Here is a 25,748-nt window from a genome sequence, read left to right on the forward strand (position 1 = left end):
CCTACGTTACATGCCTGTAGAAGTCCCTTCTAATCAAGCAAGCAAGCAACCTAGAATAATAAACAATGCTCTCAAAATGCAAAGAATACTTTTTCATAAGATTCATGACATCAAGAATAAACTACTCATTGTTATTCATGCTGATAAAAATGAATGTTCAAAAAGAGACAAGTTTTTCTCATACAAAACCTCGAGCTTTTTCTCGAGCCCTTCACTTTGAAACAAAAGGTCATGTCATGACATGTTTTCACCGAAGACCTCATTGCCAAACATAAGAGCAAATAATCTCTTTTCTAAGAAAGAAAATAACCAAGGAATTGCAAGATTTCAAAAGCAAATTGTTTTAGGCTCACATCGAAATAATTTTTGTTTTCAAAATGCAAGATCAAGATTTCAAGCTTTATTCTTGGCCCATATCCTTCACCAAACTGAAAAGGAGAGAAATGAGAGAAGAGCCTCTTAAAACCATTATTTGTCTAAGTATCTGACAGAGCACACTTGGGGGCAGTGACCAATGCAAGGGGGCAACATTGTGTTTAGAAGAAAAATTCTAGAAAAAGAGATGGTAATTTCCTTCAACCAAACAAGGGGGTATTTTGGTTTACAAAAGACAGTTTGATCCTTTCAGCAAGTGACACCGAATGTTTCTAGTAGTGAAACGAGGAGTACTGAGTGGTCCTCTTAAATTATTTGACGAGTCAGAAAATCTGTAGCAAGCAAGTGGGTCACGATGGGCACCACAAAGGCTAAGTTGTGTAAACAAATATGGAAATAGACTTACGTGGGCCAATTCGAGTAGGCTAGAAGCCAAGTGACAAAGAGGACTCAAATCAGAGGTAACGAATCCTCATCAGTTAAGCAACAAGAAGACTGAGAAGAAATGGGGGGCCTATATTTCAAATCAGGTAAAGATGCATGCATATCATCTAAACTTTGAGAAATTGGACAATGAGTTTTGCAAATCTCATTAGAGAAAATTCCAACAGAATCCATCAAGTGGAAGGCCAACTTGAAATGGCCAGGATTGAAATTGCTTTTGAAAAATTTTCACTTTTGAGAATTTTTCAACCTGGGCAGGCCGCCCACGAGAATTAGGCCCTCTGAAAAATCTCTATGTTTTTCCACCTCTTTAAAATGCGCCTTCGAGCCTTTGATCATCATTTTTAGGGCGCTTTCAAGCCCTCGGTTTCCTATTCGAGTGCCTGTGAGCACTTGCTTTCCTCTTCGAGTGCCTTTGAGCACTTCCTTTTCTCTTCGATCGCGCCTTTGAGTCCTCGCTTCCTTTCGAGCGCGCCTTTGAGCCCTCGCTTTCTCCCTTCGAGCGCGCCTTTGAGCCCTCGCTTCCCTTCGAGCGCGCCTTTGAGCCCTCGCTTTCTCCCTTCGAGCGCGCCTTTGAGCCCTCGCTTCCCTTCGAGCGCGCCTTTTAGCCCTCGCTTTCTCCCTTCGAGGGCGCCTTTGAGCCCTCGCTTTCCCCCTTCGAGCGCGCCTTTGAGCCCTCGCTTCTCTTCAAGCGCGCCTTTGAGCCCTCGCTTTCCTCTTCGAGCGCGCCTTTGAGCCCTCGCTTCTCTTCGAGCGTGCCTTTGAGCCCTCGCTTTCCTCTTCGAGCGTGCCTTTGAGCCCTCGCTGTTCTCTTCGAGCGCGCCTTTGAGCCCTCGCTTTCCTCTTCGAGCGCGCCTTTGAGCCCTCGCTTTCCCCTTCGAGCGCCTTTGAGCCCTCTCTTTCCTCTTCGAGCGTGCCTTTGAGCACTCGCTTTCTTTTTGCATTCTTTTGAGTGCGCCTTCGAGCCTCTCATTTTCCTTTTTTATATACTTGGATAGGTCACCCATCACAATGAAACCACAAAAAAACAAAAAAACAAAAACAAACAAAATGAAAAAAAAAAACACAAAAAGCAAAGGTTCTTTCTGTATCTACTTTTCTTTATAAATTTACTACACAAAGCTAAAGGAAAATGAAATTTTCCAATATCTTTGCATAGTAAATATTATAAAGAGGGGGCAACTGTCATAACCCAATTTTTGACCATTTTATTTTAATTATTATTATTATTATTATTTTATTTACTGAAAAGAGAAAAATGATGAAAAAAATAATAATAATATTGGAAAAACAAGTAAATGAAGAATGAATTAAAATTTGGGTTAAGGACAAAATGATTGGAAGTTTTGGGGTTTAATTAAACTTTGGAATTAATCCAATTAAGCTTGGAATTAATTTAATTAATCCAATCAAGGGTTTAATTGGAGAATTGATAAGTTTTGAGACTTAATTAAGCTTGAAATTAATTTAATTCATCCAATCAAGGGTTTAATTGGAGAATTGATAAGTTTTGAGACTTAATTAAGCTTGGAAATAATCTAATTAATCCAATCAGGGGCTTAATTAGAGAATTGATAAGTTTTAGACTTAATTGGACTTTGGATTTAATTAAATTAGTGAAATCAGGGACTTAATTGAAGAAATAGCAAAGTTTGGGGTTTAATTGGGGGTCCAAATTGTGAAATTAAAATCCAAGGACTACATTAAAAAACTGCGCGCAAATGCAGGGGGCCAATTACAGTTTAAACCAGGGGTTTAATTACAAGACGTTCAAAACTGCATGGATCAAAAGGACAAATGGCCGAACGACGTCGTTTTGAAGACGCTGTTCATCTTCTTTGCCTTTAACCCAGTGACCGTTTTCTACAGTAAAGGACGCCGAACGTTGCAGCAGTAATCGTCGTCCGTTGGCTTCAGTAATGGGCGCCTTAATGGTGGTCGACCCTCAGCCTGCCGCCCGTTATCTACCCGCCGAGCCCTATATAAACCGAGCAGCACCGAAGAGCAAAAGGTTGGGAAAAAAATCCAGGAGACAGAGAGGGGGGGAAGACAAAAGAAACCACAGAACCGGAGAAGAAAGAAACCAAGGAAAAACTGGGGAAAAGAAGCTGAAACCCAGACGGAAAACAACCAGGGGGGAAGAGGAGAAAATAAACTGACTTTCGTTCCTCTGTTTCTTCTCAAGGAAACAGAGGAGATTAAAGAAAAAAAAGCAACGAACAGAGGGAGGGAGATTATACAGAGGAGAGAGCAAACTTTGGCCAGCCACTGCACCTTCATCATCGTCTTCTTCCAGGCCAGTGTTAGCCGCGACTCTGGTTGCAACCCCTTCCCCCCGAACAGACAGACGCAAGGGCAACCAAAGGAAACAGAGAGAGGGGGAGACTGGGAACGAAAAAAACTGAGGGGACAGAAAAGCAGAGGAAAGCCACCGAGACCAAAACCATTGTTGCTACTGTCTTCGGTATTTCCAGAGCCAGGTAAGTAAGCTTCTCTTTCCCTGCTTTTCATTTTAATTCACTTCCTACTGTACATTCTAATTTTAATTCCTTTATCTGCTCATGCACGCGTGATTTAGTTCACGCGTGCTTCATGTTGCCCAGGCGGGTCACTGGCTTGGGCCAGTGACCGGGCCGGGCTGGCTGGGTCTAGCCCAGCCCATGTGGGCTGAGCTGGACCCAGCCCAAAAAAAATAAAAAAATAAAAAAACAGAAAAGTAAAAAAGGGTAGAAAAAAATAAAAAAAAATGTGTATGCATGAATAAAAATAATGTAAATTTATTGGTTTATTCACTGACGCCAGAGTCAGGAATAAAAATACCGGTTTAAATTTATATTATTTTTATTCGGTGTATTTTATTTTATTTAGCTAGAAAAATAAAAAAATATGTGCATGCGTAAAAATAAATTTATTTTTATTTATTTATTCACTGGTGCTAGAGCAAGGAATACAAAATATTGATCTAATTTTATTTTCGTAGCTACGAATTTTTACCAACGCCAGAGTTGGAATTATTCGAGCTCGAATATTCACTGACGCCAGAGTCAGGAATATTATAAAAAAATGATCAAAGCATAAACTAATAAACATTTAGCAGCAATTTAAGACAAAACAGCAATGCAGTTTGCCTTAGGCAGAACGTTTAAGGGGTGCTAATATCTTCCCTTTTACGTAACCAGTCCCGAACCATAGAATCTCTGTTGACCAGTTAGGGTTCCTAGTAACCATAATACTAGGTGGCGACTCCTCAAACAAGACATTTTTTCTAAAAGAACAAGATGCCAGAAATCTGTTCTTTTTCCACAATCGAGAATACTTTTTAGGGCCGCCGGGATGTCGGGTGCGACACTCTTCACCACCTCACTCTTTAGTGTTTTCTCCCATGTTTTAAGCTTTATTTTCTTCCAGGTTTAGAGTTTAGGTTTTGTCTTGTTGAGAGATACTTAAGTTATATATATATTTTTAATTTATTGACCTTGTTTAGAAGTGAATTTAAATAAGGTGGTGTTGTTGAAATCTTGAAAGGTTTATTACAGACAATCATTTGCACCAAGTGAGGAGTAATAAAGTCTTAAAAATAAAAAAATTCATTATAAAGTGTTTCAACAAGTAAATATTCTTCATTGGTTTGTTTAATTGAATATATTAGTATGTATGTTATGATTGTATTTCAATCTTTTTATACCTATTTGAATATATGTTTAATGTAAATGCTAAGATCTTTATATGTTTTATGTTGATTTGCAAGTTTGATATGGTATGCGTATATATATTTCACATATTTTCTTATGTTTTCTAGTTTTAATTTGAATATTTAATTTAATTAGAATACTTATGTTGTTATAAACTAAATAATTCATGCTTACTTATAGTATTAAGAAGAATAAATACTAGATTTTCCTTGAACATCTAATTTATTTAGAAGACTCTTGTTATTATAAACTAAACTTGCTTACTAATCTAGTCTAATATGTTATATTGTACATGAATTTCTAATTCCACTAATCTTCCTCCATCAATCTTATTATTTAAGATTTAACTTGGTCCTATATATGTTATTCCCCCCTCATATGAGCCTAAATGACTTAATTGATGCTGTTCATTAAATAATTTTATATGATAGAACTAATTACTATCAATTTATTTTTTTATTTATTCAAATTTTTTCATTATTTTGATTGATGAATCAAAAGTTATCTATTTTATAAATATTGCATACTAAATAAATATAATATAAGTTTCATAGAAACTATTTTGCGTATTAGATTGAGCTAGATTGTTTGATTAATAACCTTATAATAATATTTTTATTTTCAAATATCTAAATAAATAGATAAAAAACAATCATTACAATTCTTGGTCATTGAGATTCTTACAAATATTCCAGAGAAAAAAAAACTAATTGTTTTTTTTCAAATTAAACTTTTGAATATATTTAAGGAACTAAAAACTCAAAATGCTCAAATAACAAAATTCAAAAATTCTAAGCCACTAAAGTTCTCTAAAAATTATTTTTGTAAGAAATTACTTTTGGAGATGTTAAACAAATTTTTTTTTTCTAATATTGGTAGCCATTAAATTCTATTTTAAAAAAATCCAAAAATATTTAAGATAAAAAGTTAGAAACTTATCAAAAATTAAAAATTTAATAACATTTTCAAATAAAATTTTAATTTTGTCAAATTGACTTTTAATTTTATGAAAAAAGGCATTTCAAATAATTTGATTTCTTTTATTTCTTTATTTTTTTCAAGTGTTTCTATTTCATAAATGAATTATGTGGCTCAACAATGACAAGCATAATTTGTCGCACAACATGACAATTAACAGCCTACGAAATTGAGATTTACATCACTTTATTATACATACAAAACTCCTAGTTTATAGAGCTTGGTGCCTGAAATAACACGGATTTTTTTAATGTGTATGGACACGTTACTTGGAATAAGATTCCATACTGCATTTGTTTTCTTGTATTTGGAAAGAATATTAATAAATTAAATATTTGATAATTTCTCAAAAAAATAAGGAATGAATATTACCTTATAATTTTAATAACTTATCTTATGTTTCGAATCACATATGACAATAACATCACCATTTTTCATTACTAAATCTTCAATAGGATTTCAGAGTTTTTGATTGTTAAGTTTGGATTTATAAACTACTTGTTTTAAAAAGTATTTTTAAGTGAAAATAATCTCTACTCTTATTCCAAGCACCTCTAAATTTATAAACAACTTGCTTTAAAAAATTATTTGAAGAAAAATACTTGGATTATGATAAAAAGAGCAATTAAATTTCAAATTTTACTTCAATGATTGAATGACCTATTTATAGTGTTATGGAGTTTAAATCCTATGTGAATTACTATTCTTGTCTTTATATGAATTTTTTATAATAAATAAGGAATTTACACTATGAATTTTAATACAATTTGAATACACATATCTTTTTTGGAAGTTATATGAACCATAACTAAATTGTTATACTTTTTAATTTAATCTTTTAAGAGCTCTTATTCTGAATAGGACGTGATAAGCTACTCACTCATGCAAATTTTTATTTTTGTGACCAATTATTTTTTTTGAATCAATTGTGATCAATTGTTTCTTTTTTTATTAGTTGATTTAGACTTTGTCGATTTTATTGTTCTCGGTTAATTTTAGCCTTTTCTTCTTTGTCTAGTCTTAAATTATAGTTTTTTTATTTAGTCAATAGATGAATATTCATTTCTAGTGTAAAAAAAAATTAGATGCAATTTTAAATACGTAGGTTATGCTTTTACAACTCCATATCTTGTAATATAAATGTTTCTGTCTTGGAGTATAAAGTTAAATTAATTGATGTTTGGAACAACTTCAATATTAAGTAATTTTATTTAGAATCTTCAATTGCATTTTCATATCTTTTCATAAAATAGTTCTTTTTTAAAATAATTATCAGTTATAATAATAATAATAATAATAATAATAAACAAAGTATATGCTAATTCTATCCCTACAAAATCACAATTATTTTTTTCATAATACTTTTGACCCAATGATATTATAGTTATTAAATCAATCAAATGTATCATTCTAAATTATAAGTAAAAAAATAAAAATTCTGAATCATATATGAAATCTCTTACAAAATTGAAATCATTAGTTTGGATTCATAGACCTAATGAATATTTATTTTTGAAAAATGTTTCAAATCAAAAGTAGGCAACATAAAAGCAGCCCACAAAACAAACCGAAATACAAGAGGAAATATCTCGTGAAATCAATCATTTTCCTCTTAACCTTCCTTCAAGCTAAATAATAAAAAGAGTCCTACTTGTGATTTTGAAACCCTCACTTGTTCATTGCTATTTATTCAGTCATTCTATTCTTATATCCTCCACTGCAATCCGTTTCCTTGCGCATTCTGAACTCGAGTCTAGTTCTGCTGCAGCCGCCTTGCCTGCGTTTTGCGTCTGCTTTGTTGTATGGGAATGCGGTTGAAATAATTATCTTTTTAAATTTATTTATTTTTATTAAAAATTATTTTTTAATGTTTTTATATTGATTTGATGTGCTGATTTCAAAAATAATTTTTTTAAAAATAAAAAATATCATTTTAATACATTTCTAAATGAAAAACACTTTGAACCGCAACCGCTACCACAATCCCAAACAGGCATGCGTTTCATAGCCTTGTATAAGAAATTGTCGTCATGACCGTATAACCATCTACATGTTGTATTATTTTTCTTGTTAATTAGTCTGTGTTTCCCAGCGGATAAATATTATTTTTTAAAATAAAAAATATTAAAAGTATGAAGAATATTTTAATAGTGTTGTTAAAACTAGTCAAGGGGGTTAATTTTTAAATCTTCACTCAACTCTTTGCTAGACCCAAGTAACATGGGTCTGACAACTATGCCAGACTCATACCAGACCCAGATGCCTGGGTCTGGTAGCCACGCTAGATCCAGACGTCGTGGGTCTAGTAACCATGTTAGGTCCATGCTTTTTTTTTTTTTGAAAATATATGAATTCACTTATAATTGTTCTAAAAATATATTTATTTTATATTTTCATCTTTTTCATTTTAACAAAATATATTCTTATCTTTTATAAATTTCTTTCTTCTATTTTGGGCCATTAATTACACGTATCCCTAAAATTCACTCATTTTTTTTTTATTAATCTCTAATTTTAGTGAAGAAATCATCTACAAAATTGCACAAATTAAGATAGTCAAAAGGATAATAAGTCTTTTACATATACAATATTTTCTTTTCCTATAACATAATATATCAATTCAAAAATTCAAAAGTTTTCTCTTATGATCATATATTTCAAATTTTTGTATATACTAATAGTTATGGTGTAGAATAAACTCTCATTGTGACAAATTTTAACAATTAGATCATGCAACAATATCTTAAATAAATAAAAAAACATGAATCCTTTAAAAAACTATCCAACACTTGGATGAAAATATAAAATCAATATTTTCATCCACAATACATCAAGAAATCAAAAGCAATATCAAGCTCATCTTCATCAAAACCTTTAATTTTCATCACTTGTTCATGAAGGCTAGGAATGAATATCAAGTTGATCCTTGGCGAGATTTCAAATCGCCACCGCAATCTCCCTAACATCTTTTCGTGTTATTCATGATGCACTACCATCATCCTCTGGTTTTTTTTTGCCCTTTTTTGGCAACAAAGGATTGATGGATGAAAAACCTTCATTCCCTCCGACCATCTCTTCATACTGAAAATCATTTTCCACTTGGTTCAAATCCACTTCGGTTCTTTCAAACAAGGATAGACTTTGCAAAAGAACATGTTGGCATGTCCTTTCCAATAACAATGGACTTCTATTCATACATTTCTATCTTCTTTTCCATCTTGATTCTTGCATAAAATAATAAAGAAAATGTGAAATAATTAAGAAACATACAATGTTATTCTTATTGAAAACAAATACAAAACATAATCTAAAATAAAGTCTATTACTCACAAAACATGCAATCGTAATATCTCAATACAATATATATATAAGAAAAAATAATAAAATTAAAGGTTGGCCTACAGATAGCAGAAACCTAGAAGGAGAAGGAAAAATAAAATGAGAAGAGTCTAGCACTGAAGAAGTATCACAAATAGGGTGGCTATATAGAGTATAGACATAGTAAAATCAAGATTGAAGGTTAAAAAGTGCCCACAATACTCTGTACATAGCATTCTTTTTTGAAAAATCCTTAAGAAAACCATCCCAGAACAACAAAGATCGTGTGGCCAGGATCACATGATCTTGGCGATTCACAATAAAGATCTGTAGTTGGACAGTAAAATAAATATGTATCAATCTTCAATTTACTATGATTGACAGGCACGAGTGGGAGCCACAATCTATTCCATTTCCTTATTAGACATGATGGTCCAGCTAGATACTTAAGTAAGACAATGTACAGTTGATAATTAAGAAGTTTCAGAGCAAGAGAGATTAGCTTGAATGAAAGGATATTAAGAATCATTTGATAGGAAAGGTGTTAGGCTTGATCTTTATGTACATTAATGCAAAACAAAAGTTAGATTAATTTGTCTATATAGGCAAAAAATAAGCATAGAATAAAAAACCAAGATAAAAAAACAATTATATCTCTTAAAACCCAGCTCGACCCAAAAAATAAAAAGATCAAAACAAAACAAACCAGAAAAAATTCAAAAAAAGCATTGATTTCTTAATGCCTTCAAGATTGTATGTACCAAAATTCAAGAATATAACATGAGAAAATGAAAAAAAAGAACAGATATGCTAACAAACTTAAAAAACAGAGTTGATTTTGATATTGATAACAAACATCACAAAATAACTTCTTCAAGTTTGTGTTGGCCTCTCTTCTATGTTAAATTTTCCGAAACACGTAGGAAATGATAAATCTAAATATTTTTTTTTTAAAGTTTAATATCTTGTTAAATAAATTTAGAGTTGTTTAGGATTTATATAAAGATTACTGAAGATTAGATGTTTTTTTCAGCTTTAAATAATTATTTCAAAGCTAAATTGTCACAAATTACAAATTATCCGAGAGTTTAGTTTTTAATGGTAATTTATACAAATTATCAATGAAAAATCTTCTATATTCTTTTAAAAGAGAAAGATCACTATATTGTTAGTCAAAAGCGCTAGCTCTTATGTTTTATATTTTTAAGGAATTCTGTAATCGACGATGTAGTTTCAATATACTATCTACCACACAAAAAAAAATAAAAGGTGTTGTGTGGGTCTTAAAGCATGGGAATAGCATGCAAGAATTAACTTCCTGTTACTCAAACTGTAGCACCAGGTTTAAGGGAACTGCCACTCTGGGCTCACCCGGGGATTCTAGGTATCCAGATGAATTAGCCATATGGAGGAGTAGAAATCATTCAGATGAATTAGCACGGTTGCACGTTGGACAAATCATTCAGAGAATCCGCTTCAGAGTCTCAAGTCAGTTTGCCAAGACTGTTGGGTTGACTCAAAATTCCACCGCACTTCACCCTCTGTAAGAACAACGATAAAATGCCTGGTGGAAATGAGAAGAGAGGATGGCTCAGAGCCTCTCTAAAGTCCTCATGGGAGAAAACAAGATAAAAGCGGCACTTTTCTGGATAATGTCCTAGGTATAATGCTAACAGGGTGTCATGTTTTGCTCAGTGTTGACCACAGAATGCCTTAACTAAAAAATTGACCTTGTCTTTATGGTAGACAAGTCATAAATTGAAACTACACCAGTTCTTATGGGTTTTTTCTGTTGGTTGAATGCTACGCGTTTCATATTGCTCATAATTTATTTTTTCTGTGCGCTTTCTTGTTAATCAGCTTTCTGAAGGCCTGGTTATTTGAAGTTGCTAAATAGGCTTGATTCCCACCAATTAGGAACTCACAATTTGATCCTTCACTTCTATCCTAGAACTGGAACCTTGCGATGGTGATCCAAATCAATCTATAGATCAGCGGATCATCGATGAAAGTCACTGTGTTCATGGATCAAATTCCTGATTCTCCCTTTTTATGAATCTTGAGATTGGACTGTCTCTAACTATTAGTTGAACAAAATCCTCGGTTCTGCAGTTTTATGGATTCTGGCCCTGGCCAGTTGGTCTTTGTTGTTTGTTGCGGACTTGTAGGGTTTTTTTTTTTATCTGACACAGATTTCCAGCTCGGTTCGCTTTCTCCTTTTGAGTGTGGAAAATACAGAAATTATCTAACAACCAAATGGGAAAGAATTTGTGGTTCGGGACATCAGGTAAAGTCAAGTCAAGTCAACCGCGTCTGTCTGGTCAATTATTTTTCCTTCTGATTATAATTGACGGGCAGAGATACGATATTATTGTGTGGTTCTAAGCTCCCGCGGACCAAAGTGGAGACTAGACTATACTTTTCCCAATGGTGAATGAGCAATCATTGAATGCTTTGTTTTAAAATTCCTGACTGAAGATTCAATTCTGTGGTTGTTGACTGGTAATAGGAAGGAAGACTGAAGGAAGTAAATCTAGATGCCCGAAATCTGAGCATCATAACAGAGTTCAAACCAGAACAACAAACTCAAACCCTCGGAAATGTCGGAAATAACCTCCATTGTCCTCTTAATTCACTTCCTCACCCTCTTCCTTCTCCTTCATGCAAACTCCCAATTTCATGATCAAGAACAAGCCGTTCTACTAAGACTGAAACAACACTGGCAAAATCCATTGTCTCTTGAGCAATGGACCCCATCAAACTCCTCTCATTGCACTTGGCCTGGAGTAGTCTGCACCGATAACTACATCACTCAACTCATCCTTGATAACAAGAACATCTCTGGAACTATCCCACCCTTTCTTTCAGACCTTAAGAACCTCACATTTCTCAACTTTTCTAATAACAATATTATTGGAAAGTTCCCTGTGGCTGTACATAACTTGTCCAAGTTGGAGATCTTAGACCTCTCTCAGAACTATATTGTTGGCACAATTCCTGATGATATTGACTGTTTGGCTCGCCTCTTGTACCTCAACCTCTGTGTTAATAACTTCACTGGCAGCATTCCAGCTGCCATTGGGCGGATACCAGAGCTAAGAACTCTTTATCTTCATGATAATCTGTTTGATGGTACTTTCCCTCCAGAAATCGGAAACTTGTCCAAACTTGAAGAGTTATATATGGCTCACAATGGCTTTTCTCCATCAAGGTTGCATTCCAGTTTCACCCAGCTGAAGAAACTGAAGATGTTGTGGATTTCCGGAGCGAATTTGATTGGCGAGATTCCACAAATGATTGGAGAAATGGTGGCATTGGAGCACTTGGATTTATCCTCTAATAAACTAACTGGGAATATTCCTGGCAGTTTGTTCATGTTGATGAATTTGAGAGTGCTATGGCTTTACAAGAACAAATTATCTGGGGAAATTCCTCGGGTTGTTGAAGCTTTGAATTTGACTTCCGTCGATCTTTCGGAGAACAATCTGATTGGTACAATACCTGTTGATTTTGGGAAGCTCGACAAATTATCAGGTTTGAGTTTGTTCTCCAATCAGTTATCTGGTGAGATCCCAGAAGGCATTGGTCGTCTTCCGGCATTGAAAGATTTTAAGTTGTTTAGCAACAATTTATCAGGGTCAATCCCTCCAGATCTTGGGCGATACTCAGCCCTTGAACGCTTCGAGGTTTGTTCCAATAGGCTTACTGGGAACCTGCCTGAATATTTATGCCATGGAGGGAGCTTAAGAGGCGTGGTAGCTTTTGATAATAAGCTCGGTGGAGAGTTGCCAAAATCACTTGAGAATTGCAGTAGTTTGCTAGCAGTAAGAATCTCAAACAACGCATTTTTTGGCAATATTCCTGTTGGTTTATGGACAGCTTTAAATTTGCAACAACTGAAGATAAGTGATAATTTGTTCACTGGAGAGCTTCCTAATGAAGTGTCAACTAGTCTTTCACGGCTCGAGATAAGTAACAACAAGTTCTCTGGTAGTATTTCCATTGAAGGAAATTCTTGGAGGAATCTGGAGGTCTTCAATGCGAGCAATAACCAATTTACTGGCACCATCCCTCTTGAATTAACTGCTCTTCCTAATATGACGGTTCTTTTACTTGATAAGAACCAGCTTACCGGAGCACTTCCATCTGACATCATCTCATTGAAATCTTTAACTACTCTAAACCTCAGTCAAAATCAACTTTCTGGACATATTCCTGAAAAGTTTGGTTTCCTACCTGACCTGGTCAAACTGGACTTATCAGATAATCAATTTTCTGGTAAAATTCCACCACAACTTGGTTCTCTGAAGCTTGTTTTTCTAAATCTCTCTTCCAATAATCTCATGGGGCAAATCCCCACTGAGTTTGAAAATGTTGCTTATGCGACTAGTTTCTTGAACAATCCTGGTCTTTGTACAAGAAGGTCATCCTTACACCTTAAGGTTTGCAATTCCAGACCTCAAAAATCAAGCAAAACTTCAACCCAATTCCTAGCCTTGATATTAAGTAGTTTGTTTGCAGCCTTTCTGTTAGCGTTGTTATTTGCATTCATCATGATCAGAGTTCACTGGAAGAGAAACCATAGATTGGATTCAGAATGGAAATTCATCAACTTCCATAAGTTGAATTTTACTGAATCAAACATAGTTTCAGGATTGAAAGAAAGCAACCTGATAGGAAGTGGTGGATCAGGAAAAGTATATCGTGTTGCTGCAAATGGATTTGGTGATGTAGCTGTGAAAAGAATCTCGAATAACAGAAATTCAGACCAGAAACTTGAGAAGGAGTTCCTTGCGGAAATTGAGATACTGGGTACCATAAGGCATTTGAATATAGTGAAGTTGCTTTGTTGTATTTCCAATGATAACTCGAAACTTCTTGTTTACGAGTATATGGAGAAGCGTAGTCTTGATCAATGGCTGCATTCAGAGAGAAAGGCAAAAAGTGCATCAGCTTCAGTGAATCATGTTGCTTTGGACTGGTCCAAGAGGCTGCAGATTGCAGTGGGAGCTGCCCAGGGTCTGTGCTAAATGCACCATGACTGCTCTCCTCCCATAGTACACCGAGATGTCAAGTCAAGCAATATACTGTTGGATTCTGAGTTCAACGCAAAAATCGCTGATTTTGGTTTAGCAAGGATGCTTGTTAAGCAGGGAGAACTTGCTACTGTGTCTGCTGTGGCTGGTTCTTTGGGTTACATAGCTCCAGGTAATAAGAGAAAACGTAACCATTTTTGTGCATTTGTTTCCTTTCCCTCCTTTTTCACTACCAAAGAGTTTCATGTAAGTTCGTTATATTTTATAACTTGAACTGCAGAGTATGCTCGAACAGTTAGAGTGAATGAGAAGATTGATGTTTATAGCTTTGGAGTTGTCCTTCTTGAACTAACGACAGGGAAAGCAGCTAATTATGGTGACGAGGATACATGCCTTGCCGAATGGGCATGGCGTCACATGCAAGAAGGAAAACCTATAGTCGATGTGTTAGATGAGGAGATAAAGGAGCCTTGTTACGTGGATGAGATGAGAGATGTTTTCAAACTAGGGGTGTTCTGTACGAGCATGTTGCCTTCAGAAAGGCCTAACATGAAGGACGTTGTCCAAATCTTACTTGGTAGGAACCGTCGATGGGTCTGTGGAAGGAAGAATATGAGACATGCATGAGTACGAGAGGTTGTCGGAGAGTGAAGGCATCCAATATTATGTTAGGATTGTTGCCATTATGTGCAGCAATCATAGAGCATTTACAGCCTATCTTCTAGAAGAGGATGGCTGCCATTGCCATTGTCAAAGAGGGCTGCTAGGTGCAGCCACCATTGTTGAAGAAGAGCTGGAGTTGGCAGCCACCATTGTTGACAAAAGAGCTGGAGGAGCTGCCATGGATGCCTATAAATAGAGGCATACATTAGAGAGCAAAATGAGAGAGTTAAGAGGAGAGTGTGTAGAGCCAAAGATGTGAGAAATGTAGGAGAGAGTGGACTGCCAAGGCAGCCAGCAGTAGCTGCCATTGCAGCACTGAAAAGAGAGAAATAGAGTGAGGTTGAGAGTTGCCAAAGAGAGGATGATTCCTCCTCCTCTATTGTTGTAAATCTTGTTCTCTCCCTATATAATCAAATGGCTTCTCCCGTGGATGTAGGCGGTTTGCCGAACCACGTTAAATATTGTGTCAGTGTGCTTAGCCTCCAATGGGCAAATATCAGAACATCACCGGTCGGAATTCCCTACAATTGGTATCAGAGCTTATGGTTTGAAGTGGTGTTTGATTTTTGCTCAAAAATGAAAGTTGTCAAACTTGTGTTTTGACCATACCACCGTGTAGAGGAACACAAGACGAAGCCACTAGTGAAAACGGCGTCAAAATCGGACGTCGGACATGGCCGCACTCTCCATCACTCTCCGGCAAAGCGTTTGCCCACGCGTCTTCTTCACCCGGATGGGTTGACCCGACCCATGTGACTGACCCGGATATTGATGACGTCAGCATGACGTAGTTGTGACATCATCATGCACAGTAGGCATGCCATGTCAGCGCCCAGTCAGCTGCCACATCAGCACAATGGAACCCACCTGCCACGTCATCAGCCGTGAGCCGAGCCAAGCTGAGCCGAGTTGAGCCGAGCCATTATGGAGCCGAGCCGAGCCGCGAGCCGAGGGAGAAGATTCTGTGCAGCAGAGTCTACATGCAACCGGATCTGAGATTGAATCTGGGCCGTTGATCAGGCCAGAATTGTTTTGATCAAATCTTAGCCGTCTGAAGTACGATTTGGACGATTTCAGACTTGTTTCCAGCTAATTTGATCGTTCCGGATGCAATGGTATGGTCCGATCATTGAGATTTGAGACCGAAAATGGTGGTGGTGAATTATTGAAAGAGATTGCCCGATGAAGAGGCATCTGAAGGTCATCATGGTGGTCGATGGAGATGAAGAAGGAGAAAGTGCACATGTTTGCCCAATTACATGTGCTGAACTGCTAAGTGGGGAGAAATTTTAATTTCCTTGAAGGAAGGCAAAATTGGGATACTCTGGACACCCGATCATGTGGACGATTTGAGGTGGAGAGTGGAAATTGATGAAGACCAATCTTGACGAATCTAAGAACTGGTAGTCTCGCCAGATGTTGAGAAATCAGGTATAAAACCGGGATACCCCAGATCACTTGTAAAGGAAAGCCGCAACAAAGCTAGCAAATGGTTGTATATACGAAAAGGCAGTACGGTGGATAGATACGTTCTAAGAAGTTCTGTCTAGGAGATTGGGTTTTAAGCGGGACCAGTGTGACCCCTCCAAATCTTTCCTGGGAACTTGCTTAGTTGAAGGATCATCCACACAATACTATTTTTGTATATGTAACAGTTTGTAATGAAACTGTTGAAGACTAGCAAGATGACGGCACAAAGGAACAGTTGAGTTTCGTATGTTCAAGGATCTGATGGAGTGGTGATTTCTTCAAAGAAGTTAGATTCGATTATTGTAATTTCTCGAAGGGAGAATTGATGAAGACCCTGATAATGGAAGAGAAATACACAAGGGGATAAAGATTGGCACCCTATTTTGACTTAGATAAATGTTATGACAGGATGAGCTGCTGTCAAACATAAAAGCAAAGAATAGGGAGAAATCTGGAGAACCGAAATTGCACAAGAGCACACGGAGATTGTGCAGGAGTACCCGAAGGATCCAACGAGGTACTGTAATGAGACAACAGATGCAAGGAGAAGAAGAGTTCCCGGATGAAGCTCAGAGCAGAGACTGTGTGAAAAAGTTGTACAACAGGAAGTCTCTTGTGCTCTTGATAAAGGCAACAAGCGAGGACCTTTCCAATGCATGCAAGGATGGAAAGATGAGCTGTTGTAGAAGCACCTAATTAAGGGGGTTCGACCGCCGATAAAAGGCGAAAACACCAAAGAGAGTTGGTGTGGGTGGAGCTATCAAGCAGAAAGGCATAGAAGCTCCAAACATAGAAAATGAGATGGAGGATTGCGAAGAGTGCACCGCAACTCTCTCTTTCTATGTGATCAGTGGCAGTGATCTCTCCCAAGTCCACATGGTGGTAGAGAATCTTGGAGCCACTAGAGACATCCCCGATGAAGGAGGATGTGACCGCTTCATGACGGACGGAGACACCTCAGGCAGAAGGTGTATGGGCCATGAAACGAGCCCAAGTACAAACCGCCACATGACGATGAGCGAAGACACCTCAGGCAGAAGGTGTGTGGGCCATTAAACTAGCCCAAGTACAAACCGCCGCATGACAACGAGTGGAGACACCTCAGGCAGAAGGTGTGTGGGCCATGAAATTAGCCCAAGTACAAACCGCCGCATGACGACGAGTGGAGACACCTCAGACAGAAGGTGTGCGGACTATGATATGAGTCCAAGATCAGACCGTCTCATGACGACAGGCGGAGACACCTCGAATGGAAGATGTGAGGACCGTGATATGAGTCCAAGTTCAGACCGTCTCATGACGACAGGCGGAGACACCTCGGATGGAAGGTGTAAGGACCATGATATGAGTCCAAGTTCAGACCGTCTCATGACGACAGACGGAGACACCTCAGGAGAAGGTGTGAGGACCATGATATGAGTCCAAGTTCAGACCGTCTCATGACGACATGCGGAGACACCTCGGATGAAAGGTGTGAGGACCATGATATGAGTCCAAGTTCAGACCGTCTCATGACGACAGACAGAGACACCTCAGGAGAAGGTGTGAGGGCCATGATAGGAGCCCAATTTCAGAACGCCCTAAAGACCGATGTGATGGCTGGATATAAGTAGACAAGTGTATAGCCAATGAAGAGGCTATGATGAGTATGGAGACAAATGCAGGATTGACTTTCATGGATATTGCTCCCATGCTAAAGATCAATGAGCTAGAAGACATTTGCCTTGGAAAATAAGTGGATGACTTGTGGAGCATTAAGACGCGACTGCTATGAAGGAGCAGAGGGCATGCGCAGGTTCCGGGAACAAGTTGACTCTTGTCAAGGTGGTGAGCTCAGTAAATGGCATTGTAATACTCAGAGTATGAAGACAGAGATGGATCAACCTTTAATGGGCTGCCCCCATGGTTAAAGGTGGAGAGCTACCTAGACTCTTGAGACTAAGAGCGGGAGACTCACGGAGAAGTAAGGCGTGGTTCCTAGGGAGGAACAGAGGGCAGACGCAACTCCGGGATGAGTAGATTCTTGGAAGAGTGGTGAGCTCGAGATCACATTAAAATACTCAATGACTGTCGCACTTGGAAATATCCGTTTGAGGGGGTGTTGTAAGCCTTGGTGTAAGGCTTGATAAATCATTTCGGGCCAAGCATGGTTGATATGCTTGAAGGGGGATGTTGTTCCAGAGACAAGCGTTAAACACTCTTCAGATGAGATATGACAAACCATCTGGTTGAAGTGATCCTTTGGAGTGAGCAAAGGGGTGCTTGGATGACTCTGGTGATTGAAAGGTTTGGCAAGTACTTGGAAACTTGGCCAAAGACGCTCTCGGAATGGTAAGCTTCGAAGAGCTGCAGAATGCAAGCATGTGCTGAAGAAGCAAGAGGACAATTGCCCACATGAATGGCAAAGGGGGTGATTGTTAGGATTGTTGCCATTATGTGCAGCAATCATAGAGCATTTACAGCCTATCTTCTAGAAGAGGATGGCTGCCATTGCCATTGTCAAAGAGGGCTGCTAGGTGCAGCCACCATTGTTGAAGAAGAGCTGGAGTTGGCAGCCACCATTGTTGACAAAAGAGCTGGAGGAGCTGCCATGGATGCCTATAAATAGAGGCATACATTAGAGAGCAAAATGAGAGAGTTAAGAGGAGAGTGTGTAGAGCCAAAGATGTGAGAAATGTAGGAGAGAGTGGACTGCCAAGGCAGCCAGCAGTAGCTGCCATTGCAGCACTGAAAAGAGAGAAATAGAGTGAGGTTGAGAGTTGCCAAAGAGAGGATGATTCCTCCTCCTCTATTGTTGTAAATCTTGTTCTCTCCCTATATAATCAAATGGCTTCTCCCGTGGATGTAGGCGGTTTGCCGAACCACGTTAAATATTGTGTCAGTGTGCTTAGCCTCCAATGGGCAAATATCAGAACATCACCGGTCGGAATTCCCTACATATTAAAGACTTAATAGAATAATAATATCCACCTCTGGAGTTCAGATTGTAAAATATCAGTCGCTATGCATAATAATATAATGAACTAGTCTACAATGGTGGAACCCTATAAATCTCTGGAGGAGGGAATCCGCACCTGTAACGTTGTCGCATTGAATGTATGATCTTCTTTTGAGTATGCTATAGTTTACTACAGCACTAGTTACTTACTGAAGATTTTTATTTGATTTGATAATGATTAGCATAGCATTAGATGTCCCCTCTGTGTTAGTTGCTCAAAGATTTACATAAAAAAAATAGGTTTCTCCCACAAAACATAGCTGGGAATGGTCACTTTTTAACTAATGGTTAAAAAAAAAAAAAACAATGCAATTGGCTCCTTAGGTTCCATGAGGTCTATGGTTTTGATTCTTATAAAAACACCTTTACACTTTTAATTTGGGTAATTTAGGTCTTATAATTTGATTTGTTAGACAATACAAGTCACTTCCTCTTTGGTTGAATTGAGTTTTTACTAGATTGGCTGCCAACGCGTTGTCGAGGGCTACTTTTAAAACTGCACGTTAATTTTTTTAAAAAAAACACCTTATACGCATGCAATCAAGAACTGATAGCATTAAAAGGTATATGATTTGGCTTTCAAGCAACATATAAGTAACATACAAAAAACTTACTTAAACTGTCTCGAATTTCATATAAGAATTAAATTGTAAAATGTAAAAGGACATCAATCTAACATAGATATTGTTTGAGTAACTCAAAACAAAAAGTAGCATGATGAATAAAAAAAGTATGGAAGTTCAAGTTTTGAGTGAGAAGTAAAATCCTAGCAACTGTTAGCAAGTAAAAAGTAACAAATGCTTTTTAACTCCCTGTTACTATAAGGACTTGAATAGCTTAGTTAAATGTCTGGAAAAACATTTTATATATCCATTTACGTGTTTGGATCTAATGTATAAAATGAGTATGGTACATACCTCAAACACTCACCGTAGAAGGTAGATTTTTTCCCTAATAGAAAGCAACCTAAGAGCACCTAAAGCCTTTAAACTTTTTTGGGCAAGTATTGACCAAATAGTTCTCTCCACCAGATTCTTCATATATATAGCAAAAAATCTCTTAGATGTAAATAAAAAAACTTATGTATATATCTAATTAAACAACTCAATAACAATTGTGTAAAGTAATGAAAAACAATTCATCAATAATAATAAAAAATTAAATTGAAAAAACCAAGTGAAAAATAAAGATCAAGATATCTAACATTGCAAAACGAGTAATTTACCTGATCATGTTTAATAAATTTCTTTGTCAAAATAAATTTGTAATAGAAAAACACATAAAATTTATAATAAAAACCGACACACATGTAAAATTTATTGAACAATAATTATATATAAAAAAAAATACAAAGCTGCACAGATGAAGAATCTTATAAAAACTCAATATTAAAAATAAATCCAATCTACATGAAATTAAAAAAAAAACCACAGATGAATAATACTTGCCTAAACATAAACAAAATTTATTTGAAAACATATACACAAATAATGCATTATTTTTTTAAAAACTGAAAAAAAGAATATATATATATATAAAGAAACAAGTTAGGCGTTTGCGGGCCTAGTAAGCAAGGCACTTGAGTCTGGAAAACATGGCTGACCCATGTTTAATTATGTCTGGCAAACATGTCAGACCCACTTTACTTTGCACTTGGCTAACCACCACGTCCACACACTTTGGACTTGGCGCCGACTAAATCCAGGTGTCTTGGATTTGACAAACATGCCACACCCATATTTACTTAGGTTTAAAACATGTCTGGCCCACTTATATTTGGGTTTGACAAATGAGCCTGACCCACGTTTACTTGGGTCTGGCAAACATACCTGACCTAAGTTTACTTTGGTCTAAAAATCATACCTGACTTGCGTTTATTTGGGTTTGCTAAACTTGCCAGATACATGTTACTTTGAATGTAGTGGACCGCCGGGTCCACACACTTTGGATGTGGCAGGCACTAAGTCTAGGTGTCTTGGATTTGACAAACTTACATGACTTGCATTACTTGGGTATGACAATCACGCCTGACGACCCACGTTTACTTGGGTTTGATAATCATACCAGACCCACGTTGCTTTGGACGTGGTTGACTGCCAGGTCCATGCATTTTGGACGTGGTTGGCGCCAAGTTCAGGCGTCTTGGGTCTAGCAAACATTCCAAACCCATTTCTTATTTCGTCCTTATGCTTTTTATAGAAGTTTTGTTTTCTTTTTCAATTTTGTCCTTCAATTATAATTTCTTATATGTTTTGTTTTTCATTTTAGTTCTCATTCTTTTAGTTTCAGTCCTCCTAAATCTGTCCTTATTTTTGGTTGGTGTTTCAGAATCCATCGTCTTTGTTTTGATTTTTGATTTTATGTAACATCCCCCATTCCGGGATAAAACGACAATCTCATGTCAATCAAAAAACAAAGTAATTAATTTTTTTTTGTATATATATATTCATGGTCTTCGTATTAAAATCTACCGAAATTTCGACGGAGTCCCCACTATACCGGAAGGTCCCAAGTTATTGACATGGAATTTGTTTACACTTTTAATAGCTCGCATCTAATAACTTAATTCCCGACCCAATCATCCTGGGCTTCAATTCCACACTTATACTCACACCTATCAACCACAATATTTATGATATGCATTATATAACAAAATATCATTATGGATGGATAAAAATAAATAAATATAAATACATAGACATGAAATATGGTTATATGAACTACATGGTTAAATTCATTCAATCAAGGTTAAACATTAATTATACAAATTAAGTTATACAAACATTTTCATGTTTACAAAATACAGGGGTATACTCCCTAGAACCTAGATTACAAGAAGGGAACATAAGCTAGGATCTACTCCTGTCGTGCATGCGATGATCCTGAAACAAAATACATATTATTGAAAGGTGCATATTACAATAAATACAACAACATAAATATCTAACAATTTCAACAGGGTAAAATGCATTCAATGTTCATTCACTTCTCCTTTCTAGTTTTTGTTAGAATCTCTTCCTTATTCAACTATTAATAACTGTTCCCTCTGCCACTTTCAACCTTCATTCCAGATTTTATGAGATCGACCATGATTATTCTTGCTTATCACATTACCGATACCAATTTCACTGGTATCATCATCATCATCACCCCATAGGAGTCGATGCAAGGTGATCCCCTTACCCGGGATCCTAACATACACTAAATGTATGCTAGCCAATACATGGTGATCCCCTTACCCGGGATCCTAATATACACTAAATGTATGTTAGCCTTACCCGAGATCTTAACATACACTAAATGTATGCTAGTCCATACATGGTGATCACTAGTTTACGCCTCAAATCAAACTTCTCATATTTTTTTTGTCAGTCATAATTTCATCATTTGGCAATTCACATAACAAGTTTTCATCTTGAATACACATACACTCAGTAATTCACATTTCACATTGGTAACATAAATAATTCATGGAATTTACTAGGAAGTACAGGTGCGATTCACCTACCTGCAATAGAAGCTCTACTCGTGCTCCCCTGCTGCTGCTGCACCACGCCTGTGGTCCCTCCTGCAATTCACAGGTTTATCTCATAAATTTTCCTCACCCAAGGATATGTTTTATTATAACCATATCAACAACCAATAAGTCTTTCTTTCAGTCATTTCTTAATATTTTACATTTTTCTCATTTCACCCATTAATATTGTCATTCTTTATCCAACCATAATTATCACTCCTTATATATATATATATATATATATATATATATATATATATATATATTTTAACCGTTTCTGTTTAAATCCTGAACTGTCACTGTTTAGACATTGAATTGTTACTGTCTTGTTTTTGAATTGTTACTGTCTCATTTTTGAACTGTTACTGTCTAGATATTGAACTGTTACTGTCTTATTTTTGAACTATTACTGTCTCGTTTTTGAACTGTTACTGTCTCGTTTTTGAATTGTTACTGTCTAGTTATTGAACTGTTACTGTTTCATATTTAAACTGTTACTGTCTCGTTTTTTTGAACTGTTACTGTCAAGATATTGAACTGTTGCTCTCCGACCTCTCCTTAGATTTTTAACTATATCTAGAGTTATAGAACTTCGATTCAAGCGAGATTAGTCTTGTGGGAAAGCTAAGACATGAGGCTATAAGTTCTTTGAAGAAAGGAGAACCCAGTTCTACCTCTAAGACAGTCAAAATTTCTCATCAACGAACCAGACCTACTACCCTATAGGGTTTGTCATGACCCAGTCTCGGTTGGTGACCCATAGCTGGAGTTCTATAACTCCAAATTGAGCAAGACCAATTTCATTAGTTAGCCAACATCCAACCCTACAATTTTTATAAGGAACCTGATCCTAATTCCTTCATCCTCCTACCCGAAATCTCTCTGAAAGTCAAGAGACGAAACTGTCCAGATTCGTCAATCTTTCCATTTACATACAATACATGAAGTTCTTTAATTTAGCAACTCATACTTTTTCCTCAATTCAAGTCTAAGAACTCAAATCTATAAATTAACATCCAGGCATCAATTCATAATCGACTTGAAATGACTCAAAAGAGCAGGTTTAGAATACCTTACACGGTACGAATCAAGGTTTCGATCCCTCCTTTTCTTTCAAATGACAACCGACCCTCCCCTCTTCTCTTCTTGTTCAATTTCTCTTGTTAATCCCTTCCCACCAGTGTTTATTCCACCTATAACCCTTAATCTTGGATGAGTTTCTGAAATTTTGGTGTTTCTCTCTTGATTTGTAAAAATGAATATAAAAACTTCCTTTTTTCTTTCTTTACATTATCTGCAGATCTGTTTTTGGTGAGAAGAGGAGTACTTATGCTCTATAATTATTCTTATTTGCATTTAGGTCCCATTTTCTTTAAGTGTATTCGTTTTGCCCCTACTTCTTTTTAGTTTATTTTATTTCCTTTAATTTAATCCAACCCTTTTTTTTTCTCGGGATTTACATTTTAGTCCTTTTTTTTGTGAGTTTATTTGTTTACAATTTAGCCCTTCAATTCTAATTTGTGTATGTTATATATATATATATATTTTTTAATTTTTTCCTACTTTTGATTTCTTTTTCTTTTCCCTTGGCTTTTTTTTTTCCAAAGTTCTTATAGTTTTTAATTTTACCATTCAAATCAAATTTATAGCTTTTTTAATAGTAATAATATTTTTTTAAATTTATTAATAATATTAATACTACTACTACTAATAATAATAGTAATAATATAGTAATATTTAATAGTAATTGTGATTGTGATAACAGTCCTGCTATTCTGGTTCGTCCTTATATGTTTTTCTCTTTTTCTCTCTGCGTGTTTATTTCCTGGGTTTTCCTCTCTCTATCTACTGGTTTTTTTTTTTGTTTTTTCTCCTCTAGTTTTTCTGCTCGTTCATCCTCTGTCTCTGGTCTTTTGTTTTTGTGTTCTAGTCTCTCTATTTTCATTTGCCTACTGTGTTTGTGTTCTGAAGAACAAGGCAAAGCTGGGGTACGCTGACTTTTTGTTCTCTTCCCCTGTTTTTGTCTTGTTTGCTTCTCCAATCGTCCCTTATGTTCTCTGTTTCTTTTTTTTCTCTTCGTTCCTGTCTTTTTTTTTTGCCCCCCTCTGTTCGTCTTTTTCTGGCCTTTTATAAGGCCAGAGAGAGTAAATGAAGTCGTTAACTTTTAATTGATCTGGAAACGGAATCGTGGGTAGGAGACTTGGTCCGATTTTGGTGCCATTTCTTCTTGAATCGGTCTCAAGAAGGTGATGAGCAGTAGAAACGGCGCCGGTTTTTTTTTGTTATTATTAAAATGGCCATCTTCAATTTACCCCCTGAACTTCTGAAATTTAACAATTGGGTCCCTGATTTCATTAATTAAACAATTCCAAGTTCAATTAAGTCCCTAAACTTCCAATTCTTCTAATGTTTGACCAAATTAACCCCCAAATTTATAATTCAATTCTCAAACTTTAATTTTGTGTTATCTTAAACCAATTCTCAAATATTTTTTATTCATTAATTTTTTATCTTATTATTTATTATTATTTAAAAAAAATTCAAAAATTAAATTATAACATGTTTAATTAATATTTGGGGTATAGGTTTTATAATGTAATGCATACTCCTGATATTAAATTAAATGAATTAATAGCAATAAACATTAAGAATTAACTGTATACTTTATTTTTTGAGAGTATAAAATTACACTATAAAAAATACCATCAGGTATTAAAGATACAAAGAGTATAATAAACATGATGCTAAAATTTGAGCCATAGAATGATTATGATTTAACCCGATAAGGTAGAAACTTCCTCACATAGGGAGATCTATCTTGAAACTTAGATAGACCAAGAGATAGAAACATTACCTAGAAAAATAATCAATCAATAATGCAGCTTACCATAATTAGGGTGTACTGGAGGTGATGCATTTTATCTTTGCACAACCAGTCTCCTTACCCAGTCTCTAACAAACCATTAAGTTTTCTAGTGACCATGATAGTAAGTAGTGACTCCTTTAAAATCATAACTTTATGATTAAACCAAAACCCCTTTTAGTTCTAGAATGTAGATCCACCATTTGACGTTGTGCACAACATGACATGATGGCGACTCCACAGATTTGTTTAGTCGGACTGAGCTTTGCTTGTTTGATTGTTTGTTTGTTTGTTGGTCTGTGCAATTTAATTTTAGCATGCATTTTTTTACATAGTGCTCATGTATAAGTACATTGGATATGGATTAATGCCTTCGTGCATTTTAATTTTTTAA

The 25,748-nt window shown here is 36.1% G+C and overlaps 1 protein-coding gene across 2 annotated transcripts in view; it reads left to right on the forward strand.

Moving 5' to 3' along the window:
* LOC7461566 (receptor-like protein kinase 5) overlaps positions 1–25,748 on the forward strand; it is a 97,366-nt gene that overhangs the window by 18,154 nt on the left and 53,464 nt on the right. The window contains exon 1 of one of the 2 annotated variants that reach the window (XM_052448800.1): positions 11,393–12,493. The exons of the other annotated variant lie outside the window; for it this stretch is intronic. Coding sequence (XP_052304760.1) covers positions 11,408–12,493 — 1,086 coding nt within the window. The 5' untranslated portion in view covers positions 11,393–11,407. Of the gene's footprint in view, positions 1–11,392; positions 12,494–25,748 lie in introns of those variants that run through there. 2 annotated transcript variants of the gene reach the window in all.

This window comes from Populus trichocarpa, chromosome 18 (assembly GCF_000002775.5).
Source record: "Populus trichocarpa isolate Nisqually-1 chromosome 18, P.trichocarpa_v4.1, whole genome shotgun sequence".
Classification (NCBI taxonomy): Eukaryota; Viridiplantae; Streptophyta; class Magnoliopsida; order Malpighiales; family Salicaceae; genus Populus; species Populus trichocarpa.